This window comes from Dipodomys spectabilis, unplaced genomic scaffold (assembly GCF_019054845.1).
Source record: "Dipodomys spectabilis isolate Male_0828 unplaced genomic scaffold, ASM1905484v1 ptg000049l, whole genome shotgun sequence".
NCBI classification, from domain to species: Eukaryota; Metazoa; Chordata; class Mammalia; order Rodentia; family Heteromyidae; genus Dipodomys; species Dipodomys spectabilis.
Window position 1 is genome coordinate 1139771 of NW_024870726.1, and position 22519 is coordinate 1162289.

The 22519-nt window shown below is 53.9% G+C and overlaps 1 protein-coding gene across 2 annotated transcripts in view; it reads left to right on the top strand.

Annotated features, from left to right (window-relative positions):
- Agap1 (ArfGAP with GTPase domain, ankyrin repeat and PH domain 1) overlaps positions 1 to 22519 on the top strand; it is a 474515-nt gene that overhangs the window by 448849 nt on the left and 3147 nt on the right. For both annotated transcript variants that reach the window (XM_042678805.1, XM_042678806.1), the window contains one exon: positions 20719 to 20974. In XM_042678805.1, coding sequence (XP_042534739.1) covers positions 20719 to 20974 — 256 coding nt within the window. The remainder of the gene's footprint in view (positions 1 to 20718; positions 20975 to 22519) is intronic.

Here is a 22519-nt window from a genome sequence, read left to right on the forward strand (position 1 = left end):
TCCAGAAACCAAAAGATAAATTCACCTTTCAATGTCTTTGAACAGAGAACCTTAATTGTAAGTCACGTGGGGGGGGGGGTTAATAGCTGAAAATTGTATCAGAGCAAAACTTCCATCACCATCAATATAGAGCTCACTGAGAACTATGACTGTGGCCCCAGTGTGTCTCCGGGTGTTGCACACACCTGTAATCTCAGCACTCAAGAAATGGAAGCAGGGGGGGTTGGTTAAGTGTTCATGGCCTGCCTGGATTCCACGGCAAGACCTGTATTCCAAAAAGAAGCCAGGCACTGGCAGCCTGTCATCCCGGCTGCTCAGGAGGCTGAGATCTGAGGATCGCCGTGCAGAGCCAGCCCGGGCAGAAGAACCCCCATGAAACTCTTACCTACAATTAACCACTCAAAAACTAGAAGAGGAGCACTAGCCTTGAGCAAAAGAGCTCAGGGACAGTACCCAAGCCCTGAGTTCAAGCCCCACAACCAAAGAAAAAACATGTTAGCTGGGTAACACTCACTGGGGCCTCGAATCCTAGTGACTCAGGTGGCTGAGATCTGAGTATTACAGCTGGAAGCCAGCCTGGGCAGAAGTGGTGCTCTGCGGCTCAAGTGGTAGAGTGCTTGCTTTGAGCAGAAAAAGCTCAGGGACAGCACCCGGACCCTGAGTTCCAGACACACACGCACACACACATACACACACACACATACACGCACATACATTCTCATGCACACCCATGTTTATATTTGTGGGATACAGTACTCGCACGTTTGTAATATTTGTGGAACACAGCTGGAGCGGGACCATCAGTCACCATTCTTTGTGAAATGGCGGGGGGGGGGGGGGGGGGGGGGATGCGGCCTGAGAAAGAATGGGTGGAGGCAGGATGGAACCCCAGGGCATCCTCCACCATTTGCTCAGGGTCCCATTTCTTATTTCTGTCTTTGCATCTATTTGGTTTCTTCAACTGTGTGCGGCTCCCTCTCCCTCCCCCGCCCCATCCCTATACTGCCTCCCTCCAAACATCTGCCAATAAAACCCACCGCCCCTCCCTGGTTCCATAGCTGGAAACAGCTGTGGGTTTTGTGAGGCGCCCCAACAGTGGAGGAAAGAAGTTTTGGCAAACACTGGGGGCACGCAGGACAGAGGAGGTAGGTAAACTCAGGAAACTGTTTTCATGAGTAAATGTGGGAGACAAAGGCCGCCCAGCGGGGGCAGAAGGGACACGCACTCCCTCTGAATAGCTCCCTCCAAACAGAGCTGAAAAGGAAGAAGGCCCATTTGCTTCTGGGAATCCAATAAATTGTTTCAGGAAGTGAAAGTCTGTCCAGGCTAATGGAGCCGTGATTGACAGCAGTTCTCATTATGGAGCCCACCAGGGGACAGGGCATTCCTGCGCTGTTCAGGGGCCGAGGTGGGGCTGGGAGGAAGCCAGGGCCCCGGGTGTGGGTAGGGGTGGGGACCGCAGTCTGTGTTCTTGAAAGAGCCCCTGTCTCCAAGCTCCTTCCTATAAAGGAGGATCATCTTTCAGGACCATTGACCTCTCGGGTTATGGCCAGTCATTTCTGTTGACCCCACAGCCCCGTCCTCTCCGGGGAAGCCAGGCCTTGCCCCACAGGCCCCGTAGGGATGGCAGGTGCCCGATAGGACCGTGGCTGACTCTTCCCCAGAAGCAGCCGGCCAGCTGTGCTCAAGGCATGCTGGGCAGGGTTCTCCGTGGGCACGCTGGTGTGCTCGCCTGGCACAGACATAGACCATAGTGGTAACTGTGCCGTGGCAGCCGGGAACACATCTGTGTTTGCCCATGAGCGACCAGATCCCAGGACACTGGCCTCAGTGAGGTGAGATTCTCCCATTATTGTCACAAGGCTCTAGAATGAGCTGTGTGGGGGAGGTGGCAAGATCACAGATCTGGGTGCTGGGAGGGGTCTGATGACCATCCCAAAGGTGGTTTGCCCTGCCCTACGGCGGCGCAGAAGGACAGAGGCCAGGCATGGCAAACCAGAGCGGCCTCAGTGGCCAGCACAGCTCCCGGCTGGACAGGAGTTGCGCCAGGGACTTTGGTGCTTTGGCTGGTGGGCCTTCAGGCCTGGCCCCTGGTTAGGACCGTCTCTGCCAGCAGGCCCCACGGAGCATGCGACCTTGAGCCGTGACATCCATCCTTGGCCTCAGTGCATGAGACCCTCAGTGTTTTTTCCCTCCAAATTAGGTTTTCTCAGGCAGCACCTGGAATTAGGTTCCCCTGTACCCCGAGTCTAGCAGCTTCCATGCTGGACAGCAAAGACACACCTGCTGAGTCAGCTGACATTTGTGGGAAGCGGTCTTTCCTATCGGACCCAGTGGGCGCCGCTGCGCACAGGGTGCCCGGGGGCCGTGCCTGTGTGGCCTCGGTGTCGGCACCAAGGGCCGGTGCAAATCCCCAGTGGCCTGACGGTCCCTGGGGCCCTGTGCCACGGTGAGCCCGTTCTTTCCTGGGTTTAACCACATGATGATGTTTGGAAGCTGAAGCCAGGGCTGTCCGCGTATAGAAACCAAGAGAGCGAGGGTGTGGGCTGGATTGCCTTTACTTGGGGGCTCTCAGCACTTGTACCTCCTGTCACATTTCGCTTCTCCACCTGCCTCCTCCCACCCTGGTCCCGGGGCACGCCGCCGTGCCAGGCGGTGCCCACGTGCTGCTAGTTCTCGGCTGATGCTTCTTCAGAGAGCCAGTGCTTAGCATGGCGTTAGGTGCTGAGGCTTCACCGTGAAGACACGCGGGGCAGACGTCAGGACAGAGGCCAGCTGACAGAAGGAAAGCAGAGACCTGGTTTGTCAGGGTGAATGTGGGAAGATGGAAGGGGTGTCCCCCATCTGCTAGAAGTGTCTGAAACTGTCCCAAAGCTACAGGTTCAAGCCCCACAGCTCCCAGGCCCCGCCGTGGTCAAAGAGCATTCACTTCTGGGACTTTTTTTTTTTTTTTTGGTAGCAGTACTGGGGCTTGAACTCAAGAGTCTGGGGCTGTCCTTTGACTTTTCCACTCAAAGTTAGCACACTACCCCTTGAGCCAAAGCTCCACTTCTGACTTTTCGCTGGTTATTTGGAGTTTTATGGACTTTCTTGCTCAGATTGGCTTCAAACTGTGATCCACAGATCTCAACCTCCTGCGTATCCAAGGTTACAGGCATGAGCCACTGGCCCCTAGCTGTGATTCTTCCCCACCCCCCCTCCCAAAGGAAAGATGAAAGTCGGTGCTATTGATCACTGTGGAAAGACCAGACTTGCCTCTGCTGGTCTGGCTCCACGCCATCCAAAACCCAGCTTTCCCATGCCCGCGGCGCACCCCTGCCTTCCCGTGCCCGCGGCGCACCCCCGCCCAAGCAAGTCATGCCCTTTGCATGACTCCCCTCTCCCCCTCCCCCCCCCAGTGGAGGAAAAGAGCCTACTAGGCTCTCAGTTACTGGAAGTGTGGTGTGGACTGCCCACAGAGACACCAGTCCACAGAAAGGGTCCTGAGGGTCTGTGCTGGCGGAGGGCACCAGGGTGAGTAACGCTGGCTGAAGGACAAAGGGAAGTTTACACAGAGGAGAAGGGCGGTCGCTCCCACGCAAGGCGCTCTGCTCACCCCGGGTTCCGTGCGATCAGCATTAATATGCTGCCTTTCAAACGGACAAATGAGGGATGGAGCCACAAAACTGTAAGCCATAAAAGAGCGTCCGCAGCATGGAAACCGGGCCGGCGTCCCTGCCTCTCTCTCGGGCGGCTGACGAGGCCTAATGGGCGCATAACGCCCTATAAATTTATCAGGGCGCCTCACTCCTCATTGGTGGACCTTCTGTTGCTCAGCACCAAGAAATTACCAATTTTCAGGAGTTAGCCACTCAAGTCACACTATAACTAGGCTTGAAGAAGAAAAAAAAAAGCCCACACTGCGCCTAAGATAAATCAGGCTTCTGGCTGTACAAATGAGCCCCTGGGATAGGGAAGTTTGGGGTGAGTGAGGTGATGGAATTGCTCTGTGCTGAGCCAGTCAGGCCGCCACCCCCCCCCCAAGCTGGGCACAGCGGCAGCCCCTGTGGACCCTGAGGTCCTTAGGGACCCGTCCAACACTGCCCGCCCCTCCCCCCCCAGCACATCATGTGAAGAGGACAGACCCACCCTCTTATTTCAAGAGCCTAATAGAAATATTCAGGAGCAGGCATAATTATTTCAATTACTTTTCTCTGGGTTTTGAGACGCACACTCAAGAGTCACAAATTAGAAAATAATATTCACATGTTTCTCCTAATTGGTAACAGATTAGAGGCATTTTGTCTTTGAAAATAATTTCCAAATGTGACCCAAAGAGCCTGTGAAGGGAGGGAAGGAAGGTGTGGAAAAGCAACTAAGCGAATGGAGGCCAGGGCCTGGCCGGCACTGGGCTGTGAGCGGCCTCGCGGTGACCCCGAGACATGGGGCTTGGCTTCATACACCAAAACACAACCCACTCACCAACCCAGCCTCTTGTACACATGTTACAAACACATCCACTCAGCTGACATCCCATCGCCTTGGTCATAGTTCCTAAAACTGGTACACATCTATGTGCATAGCCACACACTTTCTTTACTTTTGTTTTTCATACTAGGATTTGCACAAAGGGCTTCCCGCTTGCTGGGCAGGAGCTCGGCTGCTGAGCCATGCCTCCAGCCCCTTTTGTTGCACTGGTTATGTTTCAGATATGGTCTTGCTTCCTTCCCAGGTCATTCCTGGACCTGATCCTCCTATTCTTCCCACACACACAACCCATGCCCATGTCCTATCTAATTCCAAAACAGATGTGAAGTCACTCTGCCTCTGTGTACCCAGGAAGTTTAGACCTGTTGATCCAGGTCTCCCACATACCTTGTTCCTTAAATGCAAGGAGATTGCATAATGAGATTCAGTCTTTAACGGATAGTATTTTTTTAAAATTAGCCAAACTTACCCAGGTACCAGTAGCTAACACCTATCATCCTAGCTACTCAGGAGGCTGAGATTTGAGAATCATGGTTTGAAGTCAGCATGGGCAGGAAAGTCCCTAAGACTCTTATCTCCAGTTAACCACCAAAAATCCAGAAGTGGAGCTGTGGTACAGTGCTATACTTGAGCAAACAAGCTCAGGGAGAGTGCCCAAGCCTTAAGTTCAAACCCCAGGACCAGATTTTTTTTTTTTTTGCCAGTTGTGGGGCCTGAACGCTGGGCCTGGGCGCTGTCCCTCAGCTCTTCAGCTCAAGGCTAGCGTTCTACCACTTGAGCCACAGCGCCACTTCCGGCTTTTTCTGCTTATATGGTGCTGAAGAATCAAACCCAGGGCCTCATGCATGCAAGGCAAGCACTCTACCACTGAGCCACCTTCCCAGCCCCAGCATTTTTTTAAAAAAGGAAAAAGCCACTTCTATTCTGGGAAATAGTTTGGCAGGTTTATGTAAAACTGCATGTGAAATCCCCATATGACTTAGTAACTGAACTCTTGGTACTTATTCTAGAGAAATAAAAACTTTACACACAAAAAAATGTATGTAAACATTAATAGCAACTTTATCATAGCAGTCAAAACTGGAAAGACACAGATGCCCTTCAGTGGATGTCTTGTTCAACAAGCTAGAGCGTGGCTGTACGGTGGAATACTACTCAGCAATGACAAGGAGTAAACCGATTAATGTAGCAACTTTGGTTGAATTTTCGTGGAATCGTTGACAGAAAATTTGCAAAAGGTTGTATACTGATTCCATTTGTGTGTGTGTGTGTGTATGTGTAGCAAAACTCTAGAGGTGAAAGGTAAGGTATGATGGTTTGTGTCTATTTTTCTAACCACTCAGAAGGCCAACATAGGAGGATTCTTTGAGCCCAGGAGTTCAAGACCAGCCCAGGCAACATAGCAAGACCCCCATCTGAGATAGAATGAAAAGAAATGGTAGAAATAGCGATCTGGGTGTGGTTTCCCAGGACTTGGGGATGGAGTGGGCGGGCATGAGGGGGTGAGCATGCTTGCAAAGGCCGCCCTTGTGCGGGAGGCGCTGGGGTCATCCTTAGTGGCGGATGTGGGAACAGTCACGTGAAAAGGTCACAAGGGACCAAACACCCAGACATTCACATACAAGTGAGCGCGGGCTGAACTGGAGGAGCACAAACAAGATGGCTGCTCGCCACAACGTGTCAGGACACGCGAGCTCTCTGAACACTTTCCTCGAGGTACAGGTGAATCACCGGGCATGGTATACCGCCATCACACCTCCCGCTTCAGGCCCTTTGCGTCTTCCCACCGTGCGCCCTCCTCCCTTCCCTGCCCCCGGCCCGCCCCCACAGCTAGCATTCTGTTTCTGTGAATCTGCGTGTGGGGCTCATCTGCCTTTGTAACCATGGTGGACCATGTCCCACTGCACGTCTGTAACGTGTGTCCGCTCCGTTCCCTCTGCCCCGGCGTCCGTGAGTGCTTTTGTGAATTCTGGTGTGAACGCACGACCCAAGTTGTCTGGCTGGTCCCAGCACCACCCTCACTGGGTCACATGACAGTTCTCTTTTTAATCACTTAAAGATGTGCCATGCTATCTTCTGTATTTTTTTTAATATTAAAAGAGTATATAGGGCTGGGAAGGTGGCTCAGTGGTAGAGTGCTTGGCTCTCATGGTCTTATGGTCCTTCAGGATACTCCCTGGTAAGACTAGTGTGTTAGAAAAGGTAGACTTGGGGCTGGGAAGGTGGCTCAGTGGAAGAGTGCTTGCCTTGCATGCATGAGGCCCTGGGTTGGATTCCTCAGCACCACATATGCAGAAAAAGCCAGAAGTGGTGCTGTAGCTCAAGTGCTAGTCTTGAGCTGACGAGCTGAGGGACAGCACCCAGACCCAGAGTTCAGGCCCATGACTGACCAAAAAAAAAAGTATATAGTGATTGTCTCCATGAAATCTTTTCGTTTTCTAGAAGGCTCTTTTAAAAGTTTTCAAGCATCTTGGTGCTCAAGGACAGCGAGGAAAGAGCCAGGACCTAGGAGCAAGGCAGAGCACCCTAAAGCTGTGCACGTGGCCCTGTGGGCAGGGTCTCTGTGTAGAGAGAAGGCTGGCTGGACTGAAGATATACTTAGGGGAACTACACTATGGGGTCTGTGCTTTGCATTGCTTGGTGGACTGGCTCTAGCTTTGCCACCAGCTAATACCAGGGCCCCACCAGACTATATGGCCCAGCTCAGGAATTCCTGGGCCCTTCAGTAATTACGAGGATTCACACTAATGACAAGAGGATTAAGCCCAGTAGCTCATGCCTGTAATCCTAGCTACTCAGGAGTCTGAGATCTGAGGATCAAGGTTCTAAGCCAGCCCACGTAGCAAAGTCCATGAGACTTTTATCACTCATCACACAAAAAAAGCACGAAGTGGAGCTCTGGCTCAAGTGGTAGACCTTTAGCCTTGAGCAAAAGAAGCTCAGGGACAGTTCCCAGGTCCTGAGTTCAAGCCCCAGGACTGGCAACCTCCCCCCCCCCCCAAAAAAAAAAAGAAAAGAAAAAGGATTAAGCCTCAGTTGGTCTGACCTGAGCAGGCTGCACACTAGGTCTGGGCCAGGACGGCCACAGGCCTCTCTGCAGCAACCTTTCTACCAGAAAGCTCCATAGACAGTTAATTTCACCGAATCAAAGCCAGTGACACTGGGTAAATTAGACCCTGGGTCAATGTGGAAAAATAAAACATCCGGCCAACTTCTGCCTCCTGGTCCCATTTGTTTAGAGGCTTGATGATTTCACTGAAAGAATTTCACTTTTGCTTGTTAAATAATAACCTGCCCCATACTCCAGAGAATTAATTCATATCCTCGCGAGGAATCGCTCTGATACTTAGCTTTGCCACTACCCAGTCACACTTGAGAATTGCCTGGTGAATTGTGTGTCTTTGAGCCCAGTGTTTTTAAGATCAGTTGAGAACGGAAAGCAGCTCTGATTGATTTGTTGGGTCTCCTCTGGAAAGGCGTCAGCTCTTTGATGGAAGCCATCCCAGCTGGTGGGATGGCTGCTCCCAGGTCCCCTCACCCACACCCCACCGAAGAGCATGTCATTCAGAACCCCCAACCCACCCCTCCACTGCAGGCCCCAGACCACTAATCCCATTAGCATCCTCAGACTTTTGGAAAAAGGGAAAATGCAAATTGTCATTGTCTTTCCCTTGCATATTCTCGAATGCCTTTGGTCTTTCAATCTCTCTCTCCTTATTCTATCATTAGTGGCTGTGTCTTTTACACTCAAAGGAAAACCACCTGAAGAAGGTTCTTTCTTTCTCAAAATCAACAGTCTTTATATCTTTAAAAATTACTGCTACTGCCACGTGCCAGTGGCTCATACCTATAATCCTAGCTACTCAGGAGGCTGAGATCTGAGGACATTGGTGTGAAACCAGCCTGGGCAGAAAAGTCCCTGTGAGATTCTTATTTCCAATTAACCACTCAAAAACCGAAAATGGCATTGTGGCTCAAATGATAGAAGGCTAGCCTTAAGCACAAAGAGGCCCAGGGACGGCACCAGGACCTGAGTTCAACCTCCACAACTGACCTGGGGGAAAAATATATTACTACTGCTCATGCCTGTAATCCTTGCTAGTCAGGGGGCTGAGATCTGAGGATCTTGGCTCAAAGCCAGCCTGTGCAGGAAAGTCAGTACAACTCTTACCTTGTTAAACACCAATAAAAGCCAGAAGTGAAGCTGTGGTTCATATGGTAGAGCGCTATCCTTGAACACAAGAACTTGGGGAAAGCACCAAAGTCCTGAGTTTAAGCCCCAGGACTGACACACAAATACACACATATCATCATCATCACTACCACCTAGGATTAAAGTTCTTAAAGCCAGTTGGCAGTTGTTGCCAGAACTTTCTGTGGCTTTTCCAAATGTGTTGTCACTCCGGGCTGCGCCCTCTCCTGTGCCAGCACCCAGGAGAGCCGCCCGCCCAGCTCTCCCCTCCCGCCCCTGCCTTTCCCCGTCCCCTTCCCCAGTGTTTAAAGGGCAGTGGTGCGAGCGAGGGAGGGCCAGTGGTGTCCCAGGCGGGGGGAAGGGCCATTTCTCTTCCCTTGTCTGTTTATGGTGTGATGTGTTCCAAAACCGATCACACCAGCCATTGAGGGTGAACTCAATTCCCTGAGATGGGACTCCACGCCGGGGCGGCGGGGCACACGGGGGAGGGGCGGCTGCGGTTCACACCACATTACCCCGATCCAGGACCGCGGCCTCCACTGAGCCTGCTCACTTTCTCCTGGCACAGACTTAGGGGTTTATGCCTTCAAAAGGGCTCTCTGCATGTTTTCAGTGGTGAAGCATAGAAACCTAATGTATGTGGCTGGCGAAGCTTCCTGGTAATTCCTGTACGTGCACACACATATACACACATACACACACACAGAGTCAACAAATGAACTCACAGACTTACCAGACTAGCTGTGGACTAATTAGTAAAGATGTCTAAAGCTGGGTGCCAGTGGCTCACATCTATAATCCTAGGACTCAGGAGGTTGAGATCTGAGGATCACGGTTCAAAGCCAGCCCAGGCAGGAAAGGCCATGAGACTCTTAGCTCCAGTAAACCACCAGGAAACTGGAAGTGGCGCTGTGGCTCAAGTGGTAGAGCGCTCACCTTGAGCTGAAGAGCTGAAGGACAGCGCCCAGGCCCAGAGTTCAAGCCCAACTGACCAACAACAACAACAGATGTGGTAAGATGCAAGTCAAAAATGGCAGGAAGGACCAAGGCATGGAGCACGTCACTAGCACTACGATTGGGGTAGCGAGAGTTGTGTCCTCACAAGGCCCTGTTTGTTTGTGTTTGGAGTAAATTAAGACATAGGAGGCAGCAAATTATAAAGCAAAAGTATGGTGGCTGCCTCTGGGACAGGCTGGGCCCTCTGCCCTTCCTGAATCGGGATACATTTCTCTGAAGGTCATTTGCTTAGGAGTTAGACTGCTAAGCGACTTCCTTTCCATGGTCAGTCCCGGGTATCGCCTCCTGGGCCCCTGGGCCGGGCCCTGCTCACTGCCACCAGTTCTGTCCTGTCTGTTTCGGACCGAGCTGCGGCCAAGGCCTCTCCCTCCCCTCTCAGCCTTCAACTCTCCATCGCCTTCCAGAAGAAAGAAGAAACTGCACCCACAAAGGTCACTGGTCTATCACCCCAGGTACCAGATTCTATGCTGCCCTGAGCCAGGCTCCCTCCACCAGCAGGGGCCGAGCGCCGGCCCTGCACCCCCTCAGAGGTCTGTGTGCTGGGCGTCCCGCTGCTGTCCCCAGCCGCCTGGCCTGAGCCTGCCTGTCACTCCTGGTCTCGCCTCCTCTGGGCCCAGCCTTGGTTCTTTTTCTCTTCTCATATGCCTGCCCTCATCCTCGCCCTAACCCTGAGACGTGGGGGGGAGCTGTATCCCCACATCTCAGGTGAAGCACCCCAGTCCCAGTACTGCAGCTGCTCTGCACGCTCCAAAAGCGCCCGCTAGTGCCTGTCATCTGCTGCGCCAGGAGCCGGCTGTGTGCACGCCAGGAGCCGGCTGTGTGCGCGGGACCAGGAGAGGAAGTGCCGCCTCAGTGAGGACAGTGAGGCCCTCACCCCCTCGGCCTCACCTCCGGCCCTCATCCCCCTCGGCCTCCACCTCCGGCCCTCACCCCCCTCGGCCTCCACCTCCGGCCCTCACCCCCCTCGGCCTCCACCTCCGGCCCTCACCCCCCTCGGCCTCCACCTCTGGGAGCCGCTTCACACGTGGAGCTGCAGCGTCCCAAGCTGAGCTCCTGATGGGCCAGGGCCTCATTCCTGCAACCTCCTGGGACCACACCCCACTAAGCCAGTGTCAGAGGCACTGTCCCCCTCACACCCACCTTCCCCGGTGCCTCATCTGTCCTCAGATCGATCGATGGGGGGAGGGGAAGGGGGATGCGGAGGAGAGCGTCACCCCATCCGAAGCCCCAGTGCTTCGGTGACTCAGGTGACCGACTGGACTAGAGCCACGCTGGTGGACGCTGTCACCCCACCTCCGTCAGCTCCGGTCTCACCAAACCAAACCCAGACAGGCCCTGCCAGCAGTGGACATCATGGAAGCCAGGTCCTCTGTCTCCATGAGGGAAATCGGGGCCTTCATCCAGAGCCCCAGGCCTGCAGGACCCGCAGTGCCAAGGCCACCCCGGGAAGAGACCTAGAGTCCTGGCGTGGAATCGCCTGCTGCCCTGCTCCCGGGCACGAGCTGCTACACTCGGGTTTTCCCCTTGTGTCAGATGAGGGTGGCGGCGTGGAAGGCTTAGGCCCTGTCTTGGCTCACAGGCCCAGGCCCTCCCTGCAGCCCAGGGCCTCTCACACTTGTGAGCGCAGCCAAGTCCCGGATCCAGGCGCCATCATTGCCCGTGCAGTGCCGCCTTGCAGACAGCTGTGCCACATCGCACAGGGGCGGAGCGGTCTCCTGTTGTGTCTTTTCTGTTAAGGACAACAGTTCCATCAGGGGGGCCTGGCCAGCACCCCCTCCTGGACACCATCCCTTCCTGAGCAGAACAGGGGAAGGATCGAGCACGGGGTCCCCCTCGGGCACCGTTGCCCTCTCCCTGCCCTGTAGTCTGCTCTGGGGGAACCGGGCTGTCTGCTCTGCGCTCCCACGTCCACGCACACACTGCAAGTCACAGCAGCCCGAGCTGAAGACAAGCCCTGGGCTCCAGCACTCTAGACCAAACCCTCAGAGCTCTGTCCTCCAGGCCTCTTGGGGCCTCAGATGGTGTCTTGTCCAAGTCTGAGGGTTACACACGTGCCCTGGGCCAGGCAGAGGGCTGGCATGATTCAGCCAGACCCTGTGCAGCCCAGCAGCTAGCCTCCCAGATGGGCAGGTAGGCGGGACACCTGAGCGCCCAGCTGCCGACAGCTATGTGTCCACACCTCACACCTGTGTGCAGATGTACTGACCCCAAACCTGCAGCCCAGCCCAGCTAACTGTGACTCAAAGACATAATAAGCCCAATACAGTTGACTTTATTTAATTAATAATGATCCTGTTCCGTTCCTCTGTGCTCATAAAACACCCTGCAGGTTGGCAAAAAAAAAAAAAAATATTGATCAGAAGTCAGGCGGGATATTTATTTTGTCTTTGCCCCGTGAGCATAAATCCTTGTCTGTTACCTCTTGCTTTCTGCATGGGGGGATTTACAGTGGCCAGTTTCTTAAAAGCTTTCCGTAATTAAGGAATAAATATCCATCGGTCTTTGTTGGCTGTCCTCGGGGCTGCAGCCTGACCCCTAGCAACGCAGCTGGGAGAGAAGGCATGCGTGGGAGGGGGTGCTCCGCCAGCCCACACAGGGCCCCCTGCTTCCCGGGGGGGGGGGGGGGGAGCACTCCTCTCTGCATATTGTTCCAGCCCCCTCTTCCATGCCTCCTCTCTCAGTTCCTGTTTGGCTGGAGGCAGGAAGCACTTTGGAAATTCCTTGCTGCTAGCCCTTTCTTTTCTCTCCTTCCTGGGTCTCTCCTTTCCTGGTCTGTCCCCGGTTCAGGACTGTGCACAGCGCTCTGGTGCAGCCTTCTTACCTGAGGGCATGGCTCAAGTCCCCTACGCTTGGCTTCAGGGCCTCCTATGAAACACTAGAAAATCCTCTCCTGCCTGTTTTTCTTTGGCAGGACTGTGGGGGGGTGGGGGGGGAGAGGGGAGAACCAGGGGCGGTGGGGAGGGGGAGTATCTGGAAGAGCTATACAGTAAGTAACAGGCATACACCCCATTACTCCTTGGCCTTTTACCATTGAGGGAAAGGATTCAAATAAAAATAAGCATTAGTTAGACTCCACAGGGAACAGACTTTCAGAAATGGTCCTTCATGTTCCTCTTCCTATAGAGAAATAATCTGAAAGGGGGCATGTTAGAAGGCTGAGCACCAAACTGCCAAGGGGTGGCTCTTCACACCACCTCAAAAGTCATCGCCGGCCACAGACAGCAGCTCCTACTCGGACTGAGGGGTGCCTGCACCTCAGCCAACCTCTCATCCATCTATCTATCTATCTATCTACACACACACACACATATTCCAGTCCTGGGGCTTGAATTCGGCCTCAGCGCTGTCCCTGAGCTCTCCAGTTCAAGGCTAGCTCTCTACCACTTGAGCCACAGTACCACTTCCGTTTTTCTGGTGGTTTATTGGAAATAAAAAGTCTCACAGATTTACCTGCCCGGGCTGGCTTTGAACCACGATTCTCAAATCTCAGTCTCCTGAGTAGCTAGGATTACAGGCGTGAGCCACCAGTGGTCAGCTCCTTAATTATTCTATAAATAATTTTGGTTAGGAAGAAAATTGGAAGGGGAAAACTGACCACTTATCCATATCAGTGCATCATCTCTGTGACGGCAGACATGCCCAGCATCTCTGGGGATGGCAATGATCTGGGACTGTGGGGGTTCTTGATCTGATGTGGTGTACTGTGAGGGGGTGTTCTAGATCTCCCCTGCCCAGAGTGACAGCCACCAGCCACGTGTGGTCATTGAGCATTTGAAACACGTGAGATGTATCTAAACAAGTAAATTTTGTAAATTGCGAGGACAGAGGCATTCGGAGCTCAACAACTCCAAGTGTTGAGGGCAGTATCGTGATGAACTCAGGCAGGAAGACTCCCCTGCAGGAGTTTGCCAGGCACTGGAATGAGAAAGCATATGTCCCATGGGCAGCCAGAAGCTCTGAGACCACACAGGCCTTCCCAAGGCACCTCTCACTCCCTTGAGGACAGCTCAGTCTCCAATGGCTTATCTGTTCATGTCGACATCTCGATGTTACCACGTGACTGCTCTTGCCCTAGAGTCTTCTGTGAGCCTGCGGGGAGTGCTCCTACCAGGTCCCCAGTGCCAGGCACAGGGGATCTCATGCAAGGACCAAACCCCTGGGCCGCCCCATGGAGCCCGAGCAGCCTCCACACAGCGATCAACCCCACAGCCTGGACATCTGTTCACAGTTTCACTCCTGCTCTCTGCTGGACTCTACCCTCGACCTTGGGACCACAAGATCAGCCGTCCTGCATCTGCACAGCCCGATCTCTGCTCCTGGGCATGGGCCGGCTGGGAGTGGCACTGGCATCATGGCCTCAGCATGCCCTGGGCCAGGGTCAGCTCTTCCCACACACTGGTCAGAAAGCCCTCTAGCCCTTCATCTGGCCCTTGGTCTGCTCCCCGGAGTGGCTGAAGATAATTCTGTGTCCCTCCTATCCCAAGGGAGAGCCCTTTTGCCCATCTGGGCTCCCAGCCTCCCTTATCAGGTCTCCCGCCTTTCTGTGTGTTTGGTGTTTTGTTCGTTTTGGTAGCACCAGGGACTGAACTTGCTACTACTTCAGCTGCTCCCCCAGCCATCCAACATGTCTTTAAGGCCAGACCAGGGGTTGAGGGGTAGCTTAGTGGTAGAACATATGCTTAGCATGTGTAAGACCCTGTGTTCCAAACCCAGAACTTTAAAAAAAAAAAAGCCAGGACCAGGTGAGGAACATGGCTTCTTCACAACCCCAGTTTCTCCAGGCCTAGGTGGGAGCACATTTCCTGTCGCCCTCATTCCAGAGTGAAGACATTACACTGGTCAACCCTCCACCCTCTCCCCCTCTTTTGAAAGATTGACCCCTCTCTTTTACTAAAGCCTTTTTATTTTTGCCATCATTTCCCCAAATATGGCCACAAGCCACGTGCGTGGGGGGTAGGTGGCACGCTTGTGGGCAGCCATGAGCTTCACGAGATCCGGTGTTTTCAGCAATAAGTTAGGAGGCCACTTCCTGTCCACCCTCCCCTCAGAGGTGTTACAGTTTGGAAATCCCCTCTGGCTTTGGCCGGTGCCAGCAGCCGGGCATGTTCAGTGGGCACCAAGTCCACAAGCCTCAGCTAGGACGTGTTCGAGGGATCATCTTTGGGATGGGCACATGGGGGCCTGACAGGCCATCACTCCTCAGGATCAGGGGTACAAATCCTCCCAGAGGATGGACAGCCAAGTCATGCAGACCACACAGATCCCCAAAGGGTGTCTGACTCTGCCCCTGAGTGCCGTGCTTGGTACCCAACCAAGCCATGGTGCACACATGGCGCAGCTCACGGCCCTGACAAAGGGCCTTCGTCGTGGTGAGGAAGAGAAGAAAGCATGTCCACGGCACTTCTGAAGGTGTCTTTTCATTTGGGGAGCTGGGGGTCAGGGTCTGCTGCCCCTGTCCCTCACACGCCCGCCCTTGATTTATTTAAAGGTGTGTCAGCACGAGACCAGATGAGCCCCTCCTCCCTGCCGGCGGTGGCCAGGCCAATAATTCATTTTTTAGCTCATTAGCTAACAGAGGCTGTGAGCAGTGGCCCTCCTGGGCATTGGAATGAGGAGAGGTGATCTACTGCAGCTCAGCCGCTCTTGAACTGGCCTTCCTTGGGGAGAAGGAAGGGCGTAACCAAGATGCACCGGAATCCCAGAAACAATACCAGGACACCAGAACCACCGCCATTAACATCAGGACACCGGAACCACCACCACACCACCAGGACATCCAAACCACCACCACACCACCAGAACATCAGAACCACTGCCACAATACTAGGACATCCGAACCACCAGGACACAGGAACCACTATCACAACACCAGGACATCAGAACCACCACCACACCACCAGGACATCCGAACCACCACCAGAACATCAGAACCTCCACCACACCACCAGGACATCAGAACCACCACCACACCACCAGGACATATGAACCACTGCTACAACACCAGGACATCCAAACCACCATCACAACACCAGGACATGGGAACCACCACCACAACACCAGAACATAGGAACCACCATCACAACACCAGGACATCAGAACCACCACCACACCACCAGGACATCAGAACTACCACCACACCACCAGGACCTCTGAACCACTGCCACAACACCAGGACATCCAAACCACCATCACAACACCAGGACATCAGAACCACCGCCACAACACCAGGACATCCAAACTACCACCACTCCACCAGGACATCAGAACCACCGCCACAACACAGGACATCGGAACCACCACCACAACACCAGGACACCAGAACCACCACCACAACACCAGGACATCCAAACCACTATCACAACACCAGGACATAGAAACCACTATCACAACACCAGGACATCAGAACCACCACCACACCACCAGGACATCAGAACTACCACCACACCACCAGGACATCTGAACCACTGCCACAACACCAGGACATCCAAACCACCATCACAACACCAGGACATCAGAACCACCGCCACAACACCAGGACATCGAACCACCACTACAACACCAGGACATCAAAACCACTGCCACAACACAGGACATCCAAACTACCACCACTCCACCAGGACATCAGAACCACCGCCACAACACAGGACATCGGAACCACCACCACAACACCAGGACATCCGAACCACCGCCAGAACATCTGAACCTCCACCACACCACCAGGACACGGGAACCACCACAACACCACCAGGACATGGGAACCTCCACCACACCACCAGGACGCGGGAACCACCTCTCAGTATCTGTCCCCTGATACCGGGATTTCCCATGGCCAGGAACCCAGGTCAGAAGGTTTCTTTCACTCGTTCACTGTGCAGAAACCTCAAGAGCGTGAGAGAGCAGTTCTCAGCTGGCATCACAGAATGCCAGGCTGTGGGCCCTCAGTAAAGCAGCTGGGCGCTGATTCATACCAACCAGCTTCTCCGAAGGCTGAGATATGAGATCCAGGTCCCAAGCCTGCCTGCTCAGGAAAGCCTAGGAAACTGTTATCTCTAACTAGACAGCAAAACTCTGGAAATGGAGCTGTAGCTCAACTGGTAGAGTGCCGGCCTTGAGTAAGAAGGATTTCAGGAGCCAGGCACTGTTGGCTCACACCTGTCATCCTAGCTACTCCGGAAGCTGAGCTTTGAGGATCATGGTTCAAAGCCAGCCCAAGCAGCAAAGTCCATGAGATGCTAATCTCCAACTAAAACCAAAAAGTGAGGCTATGGTCCAAGCGGTAGAGCACTAGACTTGAGCAAAATCTTAAGAGACAGTGCCCAGTCCGAGTTCAAGCCCCAGTACTGGCACACAAAAAAAGAAAACTTATCTCATGGTTCTGGAGGCTGGAAGTCCAAGATGAAGGTCTTATTTTTTAGGGAAAGACAGAGAGGATTCTGGAATCTCTTACCCTTACATTGTTGCCTGCCCCGGCGCATTAGTGACCCACACCCCTCCCTCCCGCCCTCTCCCCCCCACCCCCAGCCTCATTTAACCTCAGCTGTGTCCCTGAAGACTTCCCAAAATCAGCACACATCTGAAGACGCCAAAGGGCTCGTTGGGGCCCTGTCAGCTCCCCGCCCCGTGCTGAGCACATTGAGTCATGGGGTCCCTGCATGTCTAGGCAGCAAGTCTAGAACCTTCAGGGCCTCACCTGCCCACCAGCACCTCCAGTGCAGACGCTGCGCCTCTGGTGAATGCCCCGGGCCTGGCAGGGACACTGAAGGAAGAGGAGATGCAGCTGGCGAGTGATCCACACAGTGCTGCGATCCCTCAGCATCCCTGCCCGAGTCAGACATCCCAGCCGCACTTCCCAGGACTGGGGTACAAGGCGTCAGAGGAAAGGCCAAGGTATCCACAGCGAAGGAGAAAAAGGCAGACACCAGCCCGGTGCTGGGGGCTCACGCCTGTCATCCTAACTACTCAGGAGGCTGAGATCAGAGGATCACGATTCAAAGTCAGCCCCAGGGAAGAGAGTCTGTGAGACTCTTGGGGTTTCTTTTTTTTTTTTTTTTTTGTCAGTCGTGGGGCTTGAACTCTGGGCCTGGGTGCTGTCCCTCAGCTCTTCAGCTCAAGGCGAGCACTCTACCACTTGAGCTACAGCGCCACTTCCTCTGTGAGACTCTTATGTCCAGTTAAGTGCCAAAAAAAAAAAAAGCTGAAAGTGGAGCTGAGGCTCAAGAGGTAAAGCGCTAGTTTAGAGCAACAAAGCTTAGCAACAGCACCCTGAGCCCAAGTCCCACCATTGGCAACCTCACCCCCCCCCAAAAAAAGGCAGACACTGAAACCCCGAGGTCTGTCATGAGAGGCCACATCTGCCCAGCCTCCGAGAACCCTGACTCCCCGAGGCCACAGGAGGCAGGTTCTGACCCGAGGATGTGCGTGAGCGCGCCCAGGCCCAGGCATTAGCACCCACAAAACCGCACTGCCCTCATCTGGGCCATTTTCATACCAATCAGGTTTCCATTGCTAAGAACAGTGCTTGCAAGCTGCTGTTCTTTAAAAGACATGGATAAAGAGCTGCGATTCTCTCTGATGCTAAAAGCCACAGGCCCAACACGCAGTGTGGGCATCCTTCAGGCTGTGTATGGGGTGAGGGTGGGACCCACGTGGACGTGGGACTTGGAACTCGCTGTGTGTTCTTGAAGTATCTCTAGCTGCTGATCATGTCTAGCCATTTTCTGCATCTGAGGAGAGTTTTAAGCCATTGGGAATAGATGAGAGTTTAGGAAGCCAGAGCTTGGAGCCCTTCCCTTTGTCAGACCTTCTCCTCGATACTCTTCCTACTGCCAGGTGCATAATATAGGCCCCTTCTCCGGGGCAGGTCACCCTAAAATGGCATACATTTCCATCCCTACACAGCCAAGTCTATGTTTACTCTGATTCTAGGGACACTGATTTTTTTTCAGAGCAAAACCAGTGTATTTTACCACACATGGGTCCCAGTGGATCCGTAAGAGCTCGGTGTGGGGTGGCCACACTCAGGAACCAGAGTCACACCCGCTCCGGGGAACACAGGGCCGCCGTGGTCAGGGGTTCAGAGCGGGGGCTCGTGCTCAGTCTTTAGTGAGGGCATTTGAATATTAAAAAGAAATTTTAGTAATTTCAGGCAGGACTAGAGTTTCCAGGCTCGGTTCTCCGGTTTATCACTGGGTGATTGGGCAATGGCTATTAAAACCAAGTGGAGCAGAATATGACAGCCTGATTTTAATGCCGACCAAAAAATGAGAGTTAGCAAATTGGAACTTGCAAATCTGGACGTCTTGTACGCCATTATCCCTTTTCATTTAAATGATATTTTGCACCTTCTCTTTTGTGATTGATGACACGCATCAACAGTGGTTGACATTATAAACAAGGTTTTTCAGATAGTATCAGAGGCAAGGGGGGAAGTACTGCCCTGTATGGAGGGGCTCTGGTGCCCAGGTAGGGGAGAGTGTGTGTGTGTGTGTGTGTGTGTGTGAGAGAGAGAGGGGGGGGGAGGGCAGGCACCCCTGGGTCCTCAGCTGTAGCCACGTGTTTGTCCTGAAAACCTCTGAATGAAAAGAGGTGTGGGTCACTCGGGGGTCGCTCACATGTATCAGGAAGTGAAGCAAAACTAATCCAGATTTACTCCTGGAAGAGTCTGTTTGCCTAAGTATTTAAAAACAGATTAGGGCTCCCCGACACTAGATCACTGTGCACAATGTAAACACAGGAAAAGGTGCAAACAAGGAAGCAGAAATGTCATGGATAATGAGTTTTCTTTCCAGACTCTGGCGAGGGCCTGAGTGATCTCTCCCGCAGCCGGGAGCTGTGTACCCTGATGATTGCCTGGAGAGGATTCTGGACTTTAGGAGAGGCAATTGCGAACCAGTTCTTGCCAGCTGTTAGCAGTTACAGTCTACTCAAGTACCTAGAACTTTCCTCATCACCCACACCCAAAAGGCTGTGCCCAGAGGAGCTTGCAGCCAGGGCCACACACCACGTTTCCAAGGGCTACTAGCAACCCCCCCCCTCCTTTTTAAGCGTTGCTGCCTTGGCTCCCACCGCCTTTTCTTTCCCTGGCAATCGTGCAGTCCTGTTTGCAGTGTTTGCAGGGCCTTCTGCTCTTTTTTTTTTTTTTTTTAAGAATCCTAACCCCAAATCCATCATTCGTTCCCCGAGCATTGGAGCAGCTCACCTGCTTGACGTCAGTATAAACACACTTTGCTGTGGAATTTTCTTTCTCCCGCTGGCTCCCCCTCCAGCCTTCCCTTCCTCTCCAGCTTCCCCCACCCACCCCACCCCTGCCCCCGGGAAGGGGCCAGCTGCAGCTGGAGCCTGTGCTGGCCTCCGCCCCAGACTAGTCCAAGGCAGCGTCCTGAGCACTCTGCGCGGAAGCCCAGCTGGTCTCTATCATTGAAGTTCTTCACCTTCCCCTTCTGAAAAAACCTTTCCCAGGATCGTGCCTGGCTGTGTTTCTTCCCTGGCCTCCGTTGGGGGCTACCCTTCCTGGGTAGATGGGCTGCCAGTTCCTTCCACTGGTGTGTTGGCAGACACGGGGAACCTCTCACGTTCCTGCCCAGGGCGTGGAAGATCTGAGAGCCCACGCAGAGCAGAGGGAGCCCTCTGCTGGCCCCGTGACCTGCGCCCTGTCCCACAGAGCCCCTGGTCTGTGGGATCCACCCTGGCCTCATGCAGACCCAGAACTCAGATTTTGAGAAACACAGCCCCCAGGCCCGTGGGCTCCCATGCCTTCCTTCAAGGCCACAGCTTCTGCACTACTAGGGAAGGAAATCAAGCAGTATCCGGGCAGAATCCTCCTCCTTCTGAAAGCTCTGGAGCCTGGGAGCGGGGACGGGGGAAGGAGATGGACAGTCTGCATTTCTGGTAAATTCTGCAGTGGTCGATGTTAGAGGTGAGGCAGGTACCCCTTCCAGAACCTTCCCGAAAGGCACCTTGGGCCCTGTTTCTTTGCTCCCCTGGCGATGACTTCCCAGCAGGACGTCCCAAATGCAGTCTCCACCCACTTGTGCCTCTTGCAGGGAAGAGAAGGAGCGCTGGATCCGAGCCAAGTACGAGCAGAAGCTCTTCCTGGCCCCACTGCCCTGCACCGAGCTGTCCCTGGGCCAGCACCTGCTGCGGGCCACCGCTGACGAGGACCTGAGGTCGGTCATCCTGCTACTGGCCCACGGCTCCCGGGAGGAGGTGAATGAGACCTGCGGCGAGGGAGACGGCCGCACCGCCCTGCACCTGGCCTGCCGCAAGGGCAACGTGGTCCTGGCACAGCTGCTGATCTGGGTAGGTGGCGGGTGTCCCCCCCATGCCCGCGGAGGCCCGGGACTGAGCAGGGGCATGAAGGGATGATGTCAGAGGCTCGGCCTGCGTGACCACAGCCGCCTCCAGACACCCACAGGCCTCAGCCGCTGCTCACATCTCCCCGGGACAGCCTGGGGGTCCCTGGGTGGGGAGGGAAGCTGTGCTCATCAGGGGTGAGGATGCTGCCCAGAGGAAGGCCAGCCTGCCCCTACCCCAAGGCAGGAATCCAACTCACTCTAACACAGCTACCCGGGACTCGCATGTCCACACAATGTCTACAGGCTGTTGGTCTTTTTTCTGCTAGTAGTAGTTCTGGAACTCAGCGCATGGGTGCCGATACCTCTTAAGTCTTTCATTCAAGACTGCTCTGAACCACTGGAGCCACAGCTCCACTTCTAACTTCTTTTGGTGGTGAATTGAAGAGAAGTCTCCCCGATCTTCTTTCACCCTGTGACCTCGAAAGGAAGCCTGGTGCTGGCTCCGAACCTTCAGCCTCAGATCTCAGCCTCCAAAGTAGCTGGGACTACAGGGGTGAGCCAATGGTACCTGGCTCTACAGGTTTCACTTCGATGAGATGCTCAGGCACTAAGCCAAAAGCGCTCAGATAACCAGCATTTTCCTCCCCAGTAATCAAGTAACAAGTGCATTTAGTGTGGGGGGCATACAGTCACAAACCAGCAGAGACACGTACCTCCCCTGCCGTGCAAGGGCTGCGAGCTGGTCTGAGGCCTCCCAGATGGCGCCTTCGCGCTGTGCCCCCTCAGGGTAACTTCCCTGGCACGCGCCCTGCGCAGACACAAGCTGGACTGGCTGGGACAGTGTCACAGCTGAGCTTCCAGGATGGGACCTGAACACAGCAGGCGGAAAGCACAAGTCAGCCTGCAGCGGATTGCACCGCAGTGGCCCCCAGGGACCGCTCGACGCGAGGTGGCACTGTGGAGGGGCGCACAGGCGAGTGACCTCGAGCTGGCGTCCCTCCTTCTGACCCTGATGGGCAGAAATCCTGAGAAAGGCGTGGGGTGGGTGAGAGACTCCTTCACGGCGAGGCTCCTGCTGGCCGTCTGCACCCAGCGCACAGCTGTTGAAAACAGCAACTGAACTGTTTGTGAACACGGGAGCCCTTGAAGTGGGGGGTGAGCTGTGCTTCCCAGTCGTTTTCTTAATGATCTATCAAGATGACCACAAGCCAGCGTTCATTTTTCTCTTTAAAGGACAAATTATTTGTTTAGTTTTATCTACATTTACATTCACTAGAAAGGGCTGGGAAGGCGCATGCACGGACCAGGCCCTGGCTTCCATCCCACCACCACCAGGAAAAACAAAAAAAGAAGATCCATATACACTGAGCTTTTAGCCCATGTTATGTCTAAGATTATAGGCGATTTTTTTCCCTTTGTGTTTGTAGGTGCTGCTTGTTTTCTACAATGAGAATGAATTGCCTCCGATTTTTTTAAGTGATTCTTTTTTTCATTCTTTTCATTACAAAGGCAAAATACAAATAGCAAGCTAAGGCACTGGCGGCTTATG